At 35.1% G+C, this 13,622-nt stretch overlaps 1 protein-coding gene across 2 annotated transcripts in view; it reads right to left on the reverse strand.

Moving 5' to 3' along the window:
• The window catches only part of ADAMTS19 (ADAM metallopeptidase with thrombospondin type 1 motif 19), a 163,081-nt gene that overhangs the window by 60,634 nt on the left and 88,825 nt on the right, over positions 1-13,622 (reverse strand). For both annotated transcript variants that reach the window (XM_068666760.1, XM_068666759.1), the window contains exons 9-10: positions 4,141-4,281; positions 2,810-2,960 (exon numbers count right to left, since the gene is read on the reverse strand). In XM_068666760.1, the coding sequence (XP_068522861.1) occupies positions 2,810-2,960; positions 4,141-4,281 (292 nt within the window). The remainder of the gene's footprint in view (positions 1-2,809; positions 2,961-4,140; positions 4,282-13,622) is intronic.

Consider the following 13,622-nt stretch of genomic DNA (forward strand, 5'->3'; position numbering starts at 1 on the left):
GTCAATTTATAGTCAATGGTTTACTATCCTTCCCATGGAGGATTCTGGGAAGTATATTATAGCTTAGTCTAAGCACAATTTAAAAGGAAACTGTTTTTTTTTTTTTTTTCCTGTTCATATGCAGGGGAAACATGGAAGAGAAAGATGGCTTTGGCCTGTGTTCTGTCCATTGTTCTGATATCCCAATTCACCACAGAGATCTTATTTAATTGTACTAGGATACTGGTATGTAAATTTCCCAAATAGAAGCACTAAATATAAGACTCACAGCAGGGAACAAAAGAAGGAGATTTGAACACAGTGCCCAACTTGCTATACGTAGCTCTTTAGGTCTACAGCCTGAGGATCACATCTATATTCTTTTTTTTTTTGTTGTTGTTGTTGTTGAGGGGCAAGGAGGGAGTGTATATTTTACTTCCAGAGGAAGATGCAGAGCAAAAAGAGCAGGGTGGCTTTATAGAGATCAGCAGTAGACCTTTGTGTAAGGTCTTTCCTGCCTTCTTCGGATTTTCTAAATTCTGCCCTTTTCTTCATTTTAATGTAATTTCTAATAGGCCCAAGTCCCTTGAACTTGCATTGCAGTCATATCGTAGTTTAGTATTTGCTTATACATGTATGATTTCCAGTTCAGGGCTATCAGTCTTGCAGAGGATTTTGGAAAAACTCCATGCCTGCTTCACAGAAATTGCTATGAAGTTCTCACTTTCTGTTTATGAAGCAACAGACTGAGTTTATGAAAAAGACTAAGAATTAACCTGCAGTTGGTCAGAAGAAAAGAACTGTTCAAAACACCTTTTGTATGGTATTGCAACATTATCATATTCTTTCTTCAAAGCAAGCCTACATATCTTTGTATTTAAATTACAATAGTATATTAATACTAACACTCATAGCAACTTTCCTAAATTAATGATTTTAATATTATCATTCAACAAGTTGAGAAAAAAATGGTAAGTGTATTAGTTGTAATGTTAATTCTTACATACAAAATGCTATAAGAGGAAAAAAAAAGATAATGATTAGAAATGAGCAATTAGATATCAACTAGATACCCAGAGCTAAAGTACTCTCTCTGCAAACAATTGCAGCACTGCCACGGTAATATTCTAAATTTAACTTCCTAACAGTTCTAAAATAATAATGAAAAACCAAAGAAACCCTAGAGTCAGTATCCTGACAGAAGTATATTTACTGTATCTGCAAATGAAACACATCAGGTATGGGACCAACACGGTACCTGGATTTACAGCCTGAATTAAAGCTAAACACAAGCTAAACACAAAGAAGCAAAGTGTCCAGAGCAATGAAAAGCATATAGCAAGTCTCCAGGTTTGAGTATCATTTAGTTTTGAAATTCAATTTTGAAATACTTTTACCTGCTAATGAGCATCTTAAAAAGAAATAGTGGATAAAGCAGTACTATTTTCTTGTTCTGAATAGGGCTATGGAGAATGAGAAATTGAAATTGCATCTTGTATTTCAAAGTTTCAAAAACAAGAAACAGATTGGAAGTTTCTTGAAACAAGAAACTTGCTTGGAAGTAACTAAGAACATTTATAGAATCATTTTATTGAGTTCTACTGCTCATCTGTCAGAGCAAAAATGTTTTCAATAAGATAGTAAAATAATAACTAGAAACGTAAAGCTCTTTTTTCTCTGCTACACCCTCTCAGTTTGTCATAGTCACACATGTATTGCGGTGTTTCCTTTGAGAAACGTGAGGATAAAGATCAGTCACACTGAAACTGGCTAAAGAAAGAGTACTACATCCAAGTTGAAAATATAAAGACTGAAGAACTAAAGGAGTAAGGAATTATACTTTTCATTTTAAATACCCCTGACCTTTCTAGACTCTCTGTCACTCTAACTCTGCTGAAATTTTACTTCACAGTTCCTCCTAGCCCTCATTCTGTTAGATCATATTCCACACTCCCTGTGGAGGAAATTCCATTTCCTGTCCTATCTTGTATTTGCTACCTTCTCAAGGGCATCCAACATGTCTGGTATCTGACCACTATACGTTAAAGATGGACAATTTTTCTGTGTTGAAATCATCTTTAAAATGCTTTTTCAATGAGATGTTACTAGTATTAAGCCATAAAATATTGTTAATCTGTCTTCTTGAGATTAATACATAGTGACATTGTTAAATTCAATGGCATCTCAGCAAATTCACTTCATTACTGGAAATCCCACTGCACTTCACAGTTCTGTCTGGGCTCACAAGGGATAATGCTGGGGGTCAGGGTATATTCAGTTGTACAGAGATCCCAGTGAACACCACTGTTCTCACTCTGAACTAGCACAGGCACTGAAAGTTACTGAAGGTTAAACACGGAGGTTGAATAACCAAAGCATAATGAAACAGAAGCTACGTATGAAATCCAATCCCACTGGAATATATCATAACTACTCCATTCACTGCAGTGAGGTGACTATAAGAACTTCTATTTCTAAAGCACAAGGAGCGTATCAGCAATATGGTATGACATGACTCAGCATGGTCTGAACTTAGTCACATGGTCTGAACTTGGGTAGACCTGTGCGGTGTCAAGAGTTGGACTTGATGATCCTTAAGGGTCCCTTCCAACTCAGGATATTCTATGATTCTATGATTCTATATCTGGAGATCTAGAGCAAGCACTACATGATAAACAAATGAAAATGTTTACATTGACTTCAGAAAGCACAATGTAAAATTAGTTTTGAAGGTGCTATCTTTGCTTTCCCTCAAACACGTGCACAAAAATATCTTTCATGGAAAAACAAGTTGGCAGATGTGTTTTCTGAAGTATACACCCATACTTACCTGCATTTCTTGGCAAAAAGAAGCAGTTGGTCCAAAAAGAATCTGGCACTGTTCATCTGCAGTATATGTCATTCCTGGGAGCTTGGAGGGAATGATCACAGAATTGAGGCTCTGAGGATTCGTCTGTAGCAGACAGTTACTGGCTTTTGATCTGGCAATATACAGAGATTGACATGCTAAGCAATCAGTCCTAAAGAGTCCTAAAGAGTCTGACTGTCATGCTGACTTACATGTGCATTAAACATTAGAAGAATACAGATTCAATATTTTTTATTTTATTCATCAGCATTAGGATGCCATTCAAAGAAATGACTCCATGCAAATTGAATTGATAGAAGTTAATGGTATGTTCTGATGTTGCACATTTGAAGAAGGATAATACAAATAATCAGCAGTACTAGGAATTTCAGGAAAACCCTGGACAACATTTTATTGTCAATGTTACATAACTGATTATGGTTTGGATAAAGATTAAAACAACCGTAATATATAAGTAGACTATTGCTAATGCCCTGACAGACATGTAGCTTGTTTTTCACACCCATATTAATTCAAAATTAATATTTTCAGATATTCTCTACACACATTTAAAATACATATATTTCTGAGCTGGTAGCCAAAAATCTATCTTCTCTTGACAACTGAAGGTTTGAAAATGCTTAATGCACCACGTTATGAAGATTTTACTTCTGCCAAGATTCAGTATAAATGTGTCAGACTGCAAATCTAACTTCTATTAATAGAAGATCAGTATCATAAAACAGATTTTGGGACTGCTTTACTGTCATAAGTAAATTCTCAACAAATATATTCATGAATTCAAGATCCTATTTGGAGATAAAGCATGAAAAAAAATGTTTTCATTTGGTTTCTAGGCATACTATTTCCTATCAGATATCTTATGGTAAATTAAAAGAATTAATGTATAACTAAAACTGCATAGTATAATGTATAACTAAATTGAATAGTTAAATATTGAATGGCACAGCATAGATCAAAGAATTCATATAATGTATAGAGGCCATTCTCTGTCCAGCATTCTTCAATACACACTATATTAATATATTTTGAAATATAAACATATTTAATATATAATTATATATATTAATACAATAAAATATAAAAGTATGAAAAATTGGTGAAAAGAGCTAAATTTTAATTTGCAAAATAATATCTAGTTCATGGTGAAAATTATTTTGATGGGCTATATCAACAGGACTTTTGTTCCATCTCCCACAAAAGGGGTAAAAAGTATTGAAAACTTATTTCAGGATACTTACTGCAACTATTTGAAAAAGACACATAATAGTTATTTTTCTTGAATGATATACCTGAGAAATCTTTCCAGATCTTCCCTGCTGCACCGGGACCATGAAACATCACCAAGATTCTGTCCTTTAATCCACTCTCCAGACATGATATGAAGACCATCTGCACAGGATGGGTGGTCATTGTCGTGGTTTATTCCCATGCTGAATTTTCAAGTTATTAGAAGTAAAACAAAGCACAACAAAATAACAAGTTGCTTTCAAAATGTTTATAAGTTAAATTCTTGCAAGATGCTAAAATATCACAGGGCTTATATATATCACACGTATGATCTTTTTTTTCTCCATGATACCTTTCATAGAAGTACACATAACCATGTCTGAAGGACAAGACTACCATCCGAACGGTAAAAGTGAAGCTTCACTCATTTGATGAGAAATACTAAATTCTAATCAGCTGTTCATTGTGTACTTTGGACAACTTTTTGAATATTCATAACCACACAACTATTGCACAACTGGACTTTTCTTGCTAATGGGCAACAAAAGCATCGGAAACTTAGTTTTTAAGATTGGGGAATCGTTCTACATGTTGGCAATGATTCTGTCTTAATTCCACGTGGAAATGGTTGACTGAAATTTTATAGAATAGTAAAATGCATACTAGTTCAATTTATGACAACTAAAGAAAAATTACCTGATTGTGTTTATCAATGTCTACTGTTAGAAATAACACTGATGAAGCAATTTATGTTGTTATTCTATTCTATTCTATTCTATTCTATTCTATTCTATTCTATTCTATTCTATTCTATTCTATTCTATTCTATTCTATTCTATTCTATTCAAGACCCAGCATTCATATGCACCCGGGTGAGTTCTGAAAAATGGAGTGAATCATGCTTTTTCATATTTTATCACAATGTAGTGTCCAAAGGCCAAAAAAGTCCTGCCACCCATCACTGAACACACAAGCTGATTTTTTTCCTTCACTCTATACCCAAATCCAATAATGACTAGATCAATTTTTTACATCATGCTTTGCAAGCTGTATAATATTGTGTTACCACAATTTACGTTCCTTGTAGGGGCTTTTTATGTCAAGACTTTTTATTTATTTATATTTTTTATCAGAGTACATGTTACAGTTTTTAGCACTGGAACACCTGCTCCTGCTTTAATGGGATAGTTTTCTGAGTTGCAAAGAGTGTAACCACAGTAAGCTAAACTCTTTAATCACAGTTTCTATTTGCCTAAATTTTCTGAAGGGACAAAACATCTACATAAAAACATAATTACGTTTTCCATACGTTCTTTCTACACGTGACTATTTCTTTTTATACATAATGCCTTATATACCAAACTTGACATGTCCATAACTACAGACTTCTCAGTCTAACAACAGTCCCTGGAAAAGTTACAGAGAAGATTGTGCTGGGTGCTACTGAGAGGCAGTAAAAGAACAAGATTTTAATAAGGCCTTTGACACAGTCTCTCACAGCATCCTTCTGGTCAACCTGCTATGCTGGGTGATGAACTGGCTGAACGGCAGCACTCAAAGAGCAGTAGTGAATGGGACTACATCTGGCTGGTGGCCACTCACTAGCAGTATCTCCCACGGCTCAATTCTAGAGCCTGGACTGTTCAACACTGTTATCAGAGATCTGGATGCAGGAGTTGAAGGCATCCCTAGCAAGTTTGCTGACAATACTGATGCAGCTCTCTGGAGGGACAAGAGGCTTGTGGAGGGATCTAGCTAGATGGGAGCATTGGGCAAACATCAACAGCATGGAGTTCCACAAAGGCAAAGGTTCTGCCAGGTTCTGCACCTGGGGCAGTGTGAGTAATGCCAGACACAGACACAGGCACAGGCTGGAACAGGAGTGGCTGGAGGGAGAGCAGCTCAGCAGAAAGGGACCTGGCGGTGCTGTTGACAGCAGGCTCAGCATGAGCCCGCAGTGTGCCCTGCCAGCCAACCATTTGGCAGCAAACTGCATTTTGGGGTGCAGTAACCACAGCATAGCCAGCCAGTCTGCCAGTCTGAAGAGATGATTCGATTGCTCTGTGTAGCATTGGTGCAGTTCTGGGCTCCACAATGTAGAAAGGATGTTGAGACACTTGAAAGGGGAGAGTAACAAAGCTGGCAAAAAGGCTGGAGGCAGGTCCTGTGAGGAGAGGCTGAGGACACTTGGGTTGTCCAGTTTGGAGAAGAGGAGGGACAAGAGGCAACCTCATGGCTCAGCAACTCCCTGAGGAGGGGAAGGGCAGAGGGAGGTGCTGGCCTCTGCTCCCTGGGAACCCATGGCAGGACATGTGAGAACAGCTCTGCCACAGGAGGTTCCAACTGGACATTAGGGAAAATGTCATTTCCGTGAGGATAGTAAATCACAGGAACAGACTTTCCAGAGAAGGTGGAAGCTTTGGAAACATACTAGGTAATTTATGCCTCATGTCAGTGTTCAAGAGGCACTGGGATAATTCACTTAATAATATACTTTAGCTTTTGGTTAGCTGTGAAGTACTCAGGCATTGATTTTTTAGATCCCTTCTAGCTAACTATTCTGGTCTATTCTAGTCTAGTCTAGTCTAGTCTAGTTCTATGGTGACTTAACTACTTCTCTGGGCAGCCTGTTCCAATACTTTACAACCTTTTCAATGAATAAATTTTTCCTAATGTGCAACTTAAACCTCCACTTGCACAACTTGAGGTCATTTCCCTTTGTCCTGTCATTTGTTGCTTGGGAGAAGAGCCCAATCCCTGCCTCAACATAGCCTACTTTAAGGTAATTGTAAACCAAAATAAGTAACCTTAAGCCTCCTTTTCTCCAGGCTAAACAACCTCAGCTCCCTCAGCCGCTCCTCATAAAACTTATTCTCTAGATCCTTCACCAACTTCATTGCCCTTCTTTGGACAGTCTCCAGCACCCTAATGTTCTTCTTATAGTGTGGGGCCAAGAATATCCATGGTAACTAGAATATTCATAAGAACTATGAAAAAAAAAAAATTTAGAAACTCTAACAACTCTTTGTTTTGCTCACTGCAGAAGAAATATATGTGGCTTACAGTTTTTTTATTTATATATTTCGCTATTTTGAAAGAAGTCATTTATCAGTATCATGCACTGTGATTTACAGTAAATCATTGACAACATACAAGCTCTCAAAATGTTGCTGAAGTCATGAATCACAGAATGGATGGCTCTCATTCTTCAGTGTGGGAATTATCATATATATATTAACAGAAAAATTAAAAAAACAAACAATTATTTTTCATCCGGTCTGAAAAGCATTTCTTGGACTCAGACTTTATTAGACTGTAAAATCATTAAGAGAAATCCACACTGAACTGAATCAAGACCTTAATTGTTTCAAAAACAGTTACACCAGTCACCATTACATAAATGTACCAGTGCAACCCTATTTTATAAGCTACCATCACAGAATCATTCTGTACATTCTATCAGTACAAGAGTTTTGGAAAAAAAAAAAAGTCTATTAATGTGAAAAGTGGTAAAATCTTTTCAATTTATAGCAATTGTGTATACATGTAACATAAACACTATTAAAAAAGTCCAGAGCCTCTGTCCATCAGAAAACACTGACTTCAAAAGGGATGTATAGGTCATTATGCTAATATCACCTAATTAGATCACTAGAGAGTATGTAAGAAGTTTGCTAAAAGACCAACAGAACCTGCGCTGAAAATCCTCAGAAATCAGTAATATGTACTGATGATTTCCTCTACAGCATGGTAAGAACTGCATACTTTTATCTGACAATCAAGTACATGATTGTATAAAGGTAGATATGCAGCAGACTTGACTTCCTGTTTCACCATATCTGCATTTATTTATGCAAAAAACAAGCTGAACAGTCAGTGTCACTTTTCTATCCAGCAAGAAAATAACATATATGTATATGTTATATATATATGTATATATATAAAATAAGAAATGCATATATATACATTTCTTATTTAAAAATCAAGGATATACAAATATTTTAATGCTCACACTGATAATCATGGTATTTTCCTTAATGTACTGTCCATGTGAAAGAGAAAACAGCATCCTTTCACTAAAAGAAAGGCAACAGAGAAACTGCCTGTGTAAGGTGTTCTTCTGTTTTTTGCTACAGAATTTATTATGCTAGCATTGGGCATATTGCCCTCTCTGTGTATAGGCTCCTCTCTCCAACAGCTGTGATCATTCAACCTCATGCCAGAGTAAAGCAACAACATGTGTATGTGGAGAAAGACAAGTGAGTTTATGGTAAGAAGATAACTTTATAACATTCTGAAAAACTGTAATTAACAAAGAAGTCAGTGCTGTACTTTGACAAGTATTACATCATATCTACATAGAAACACATCAATTTGTTTTAAGAACAGAAGCATTATTTTTACATTGATACATAAAAACATTCAGTCCATTCTGGATAGAAAATATATGCATGTCACATAATATGAAAGCAGGAAGCATCTTATGGAAAGCATTCCCTAACTGCAATAACTTCAATATTAGCAATATTTGAACTCACGCTATGTGACAAGACTACAATTAAAAAAAAAAAAAAAAGAAAAACAAAACAAGCAAACAAACAAAAAACAGTTTAAAAGTATTTTGACAAAGAGCAAAGAGCCTTGGCCAAATAAACTCCACTAACATTATATATGGTTGTCAAGTAAACTGAAAAAATATTTTTATCTTATAAAACCTCTCTTACTTGTTTAAAAAACATTGCCAGATCCTCTCCTCTCCTCTCCTCTCCTCTCCTCTCCTCTCCTCTCCTCTCCTCTCCTCTCCTCTCCTCTCCTCTCCTCTCCTCTCCTCTCCTCTCCTCTCCTCTCCTCTCCTCTCCTCTCCTCTCCTCTCCTCTCCTCTCCTCTCCTCTCCTCTCCTCTCCTCTCCTCTCCTCTCCTCTCCTCTCCTCTCCTCTCCTCTCCTCTCCTCTCCTCTCCTCTCCTCTCCTCTCCTCTCCTCTCCTCTCCTCTCCTCTCCTCTCCTCTCCTCTCCTCTCCTCTCCTCTCCTTTTTCCTTTTTGTGTGTGTGTGTGTGTGTGTCTGTATGTCTGTCTGTGTCTGTGTGTGTGTCTGTGTGTGTGTGCGTGTTTGCAATATCATCCAGAAAGCTGGAACAATCTATGCTAAATTTTGAAGACGATCCCTGTTGATGTTTAATGTGCACCATGAGCAGTCCAAAGAAAAGACCTAATTTCTCTGTGCTTATAAGTCAGAATTAAAACACGGGCCACTGAAAGTACGAGACAAATGTTGGCTCTATTTTTCAGTGAAAAATTATTTTTTTTTACACTTCACTACCCCTGCAATGTGTACAACTGGATTCAAGATAGATAGACAACAGCATCTCTCTTACCATCAAGAATAGTTTATATTCTTGCAGGCACAAAATGCATTCCAGTGTCAACCCACATACTGAAAAAAGTACCAAGTACCACACTTCAATTTGATTTGATTATAGCTGAGCATTAAGAAATAAACGCTCTGTTATATCTCAAGAAATGGGCCTCATTCATTATTTGGTATTTAAATAAGTTAAATGAGGCTATTGCACACACCTTCTGGAAAGAATTAAGTCCGCATTATAAAGTGCTGTTTCATATTTCTTACTATAAGTCTCAAAAATTCTCCTACATGTGCTACATTCATGTCATCAAATTTGCTCTGCGAGCCCACACACTTCCAGATGAAAAGCTTTTACTTTTTTATTAGTTATTATTTTATTTGTGCTTTATAAGCTGCAGATGATGACCTAGTTATCACCACCACATTCCGCTTAAATACATGGTCATTCAGTTGAACAATAATGATGCTATTAAACTAGAAACAGGTAATGAAGGCACAAAGGCAAAATGGTATTAAATGGTATAATTTAGGAACAAATAGTTGGGAGAGTTCAGATAGCTGCAGAGAATTATTTTAGGTCTATCTCTTAACAAAACTAAATTTAAAAGATGAATGAGAATAGTAGCTCTTGTTCAGAGTTTTATAGAGTCACTACCATAAAACAGATTAGGGAATAGATAGATTAGAAAAAACACAAGATCCTAAAGGAAAATCCAGCTACCCAAGGAACCAGGGGTACCTTGCCAAATATTCAGTACAGTACAGTACATAGATTCTCAAATCCTAAAAGATAAGGTTCAGCCCAAGAGAAACAAGCAGCAGAGGGATGGTGAGGATAAACTGCAGATCTAGGATAATAGTATTAGTTTAAACCTATGGCAGAATTAAAAGTATTGAAAAAAAAAATAATTCCCTTTATGAAGGCAACAGTAAGATTCTCAATGCTACTGGTTTGTACTTCTGTTCTGTGGTGGAATCAGGGTGACAACTGACTTCTTTCCTAATTAATATTTTATAAATGTTATATATTTTTACAAATGGCTACATACAATTTTTAAATTCACTCAAGCAATTTTTCAAAAATATTTCTGCTGTAGAATTTTTTCCATTCAGGCAAATAAAGTATAAGCATATAATGGATTGTATCCTTCTGAAAATAGGAATTAATTTTTATTAAAAAGCATTTCTAATTACAAAGTATTATTCTCTGTATTATTTCCACTGTTCTCTTTTTTGTTGTTTTTGTGTGCAGGATTATCTTAGAATGATAAAAATTTGTTTTTACTATGTTTAAAATTTGAAAACTACAAGGTTTAAAAACTTACATGACATTTACTAGTTCAATCAATACTTCTAACAATTTGTGTAAACTGAAATTTTGCATATCACATTATCAAAGGGACACATTTTATAAATGAAAATACCACCACTTAGGCTACCACAGACAGAGTACGTGGAAGGTGCACTGCTTTGTTAGTACTTGTGTTGCACCTTTAAGATAAAAATCTGAAGTGTTATGACATTATTATCTTCATAGTGAAAATGATGTTGTAAAGACAGGTTTCTATAAGTTATTTTCTACATAGCTACGTTCTATGCAGTTATTTTAAACAATTAATGCAAAAAGTAGGTATTGCATGTTTGTTGTGTTGTGGTTTTTGTTTTTAATTCCATTTTATTTTTTTTTTTATTTCAGTTAGTGAAAAATAATTCTTGGATTAATATTTTATAAGTGTTTTTAAGCATATGACTGTTTCACAGATCATTGCATAAACAGGATAAGACTCATGAATTATTGACACTGAGGTGAATTGAAAGGCCAGCTACAGAAAATCTAAGATGGTAAAAGGCAAAAGACAACTTATGTTGAAAAAAAAAAAAAAACAAAAAGCAAAAAACTTTTCTTTAATGGAAGAATCTGAAGGAAGAGGAAATCTCAGTCCTCTTATTAACAATCTGATGTTTAAAATAAAAAAATAAATTAAAAGGAAATATGTTTACCCAATGAATATTTCTCTTTTGTCAATCATTGCTAGAACCTAAGACACCCATAACTTAGATTACATGTGGTTTAGTGGGGACTGTTGGCGTTAGGTCAGAGGTTGGACTCGATGATCTTGAGGTCTCTTCCAACCTAGAAATTCTGTGATTCTGTGATTCTGTGATGTTCAGTTTTGAAACCATTGGGTAAAAAAATACAACTTGTAGATTAATATACTTTTGTTAAGATATAGTACATGTTGGTTTCCACCTGAGTTTTCATCTTTTGCTGAACAGCTGCCTTCCTCTCTATCACTCTCTATCACATTTCTAGCATCAAGATTCAAGAAGCTGGATCTAGATACAGGATGGTGTCCTTCTCCTTTGGCTTAAGTATATAAATTAAAGCTTTGATGTGACAGTTGTATTTAGCATACCTACACCCCCCACTAAATTTTTTTAACAGAAAGTATACAATACAAAAGAATTATTCACCTCTGGCAAATATGATACCCCTGCCACATCCTGCAATCTGCACTATTTCAAGATAAACAGTTATGTCTACGGTTTATGTCTTTAAGCCTATGCTAAGAAAAACACTGGCATGTAACATGTCTTCAAGAAAATTTGTAATTAGAAAAAAAAAAAGAAAAACAATCCTTTGAGCTATTGTGTATTCAGTGAACAGACAAAAAGCTTCTTTATTAACAAAAACATTGACACTATTACAATACTTTGAACATTTTCACAGTTACTTTAAAAGTATCAGAATATCAGTTCAAGTTATGCATTCTGTAGGCTGTTCAATTCCTAACAGTTCACTTTGGAAATGTAATTAAAAGGAAAGTTAACTACAAATCCACCTTGGAATTCTATGGTCTGGCTGAAATGGAAGACTTGCTACCTTGCTAGAGAAAGACTTTACTAATCTTCTAAATTTCAAGTGTAAAATTATTCAAACTTACTAAAAATGCTGATGCAGTGCTATTTCACTGTCTCATTTCTTCACTGCTTCATTTCTTTCTGAGGTCTTTCTTTCCTCAGCTGTCTAGCTGGGCACAAAATAAGATCTTTCTTGAGCCTCCATCCTTAGAACTGGATTAAGCAAAACTTTTTTCTCTTTTCTTTCTTTTAAGGATTTTGAAAAAATATATGCATTTTTGAAGTAAGATTTAAGTGAAATTGCAGTGTGTAATAAGCTGCGTCCTCTTCTGTCATCTCTATTTCTGTGTTGGAAGATGTCCAGACTATGAGGAAGTTTTGTATGCTATACCCATCTGCCCAGTAAGATCATAAGCTGATTTAAATAATGTCTGTGAATCACAGTTACTTACTTTAATAGTATAATTTTATATATACTTTTATACTTTTAAGATATGCAGAAAGATCAGAGGCTAACACTTTTTAAATAACTTACTGACTAAACAATGCAAACCGAATGTCAGAATACAAGGTTATCTCAAAAATATTGTGTTTGTTTTTGTGGGAAAACATTATTTTTTGCCATTGCTTTCTATTTACTATTATTGGAGAGTACCAGCCATCCTTCGTAAACGTAAAATACTTTGAACTTCACAAATATTAGTTAAAAAGGAGAAGAAAAAAAAAGACTAAAGTCAGTGCACCGTGGAGTTTTTATTGCCATACTTTCAAACAGTATGGATTCTCTTCTTAATATGATAGGAAAAAAGGACAGTATTTGAGATGAAAATATGGGGTGATTCCCATAAAAACTGTGTGTGAAATAAAAAATATGTAATGTGGAAATGCAAAGAAAAAATCCTCTAACTTTCGTTAAAAGAAGAAAAGAAAAGGAACAACCCCGAAGTGATAATGTGGACATTATCAAATAAAGGATTAGATAAATTATTAGCAAATAGATTACCTGTCTTAACACACCAGTTCAATATACCCATGGTTAAATAACCTACGTTTTGCAAACTTCCTTTATTTCAATAATTTATAAACAAATCAGAGGTGGCTAAATATATGATATGAAGTGGAACTATTCTTAGAAGATGTTAGCATTTAAAATATAGGTATATTCTGAGATATTAATAGACTTCTGAAAAATTAATTCACTTAATGTGTAGAATGAAGCAATTTTCTCACATTTGCACGTTCCACTGCTAGGGTGTTCCACAATAGGGCCCCAAATCTTAATTAGACTGTCTATTTCCTGCTACTATACAGATTGTAC

This window comes from Anas acuta, chromosome Z (genome assembly GCF_963932015.1).
Source record: "Anas acuta chromosome Z, bAnaAcu1.1, whole genome shotgun sequence".
Lineage (NCBI taxonomy): Eukaryota > Metazoa > Chordata > Aves > Anseriformes > Anatidae > Anas > Anas acuta.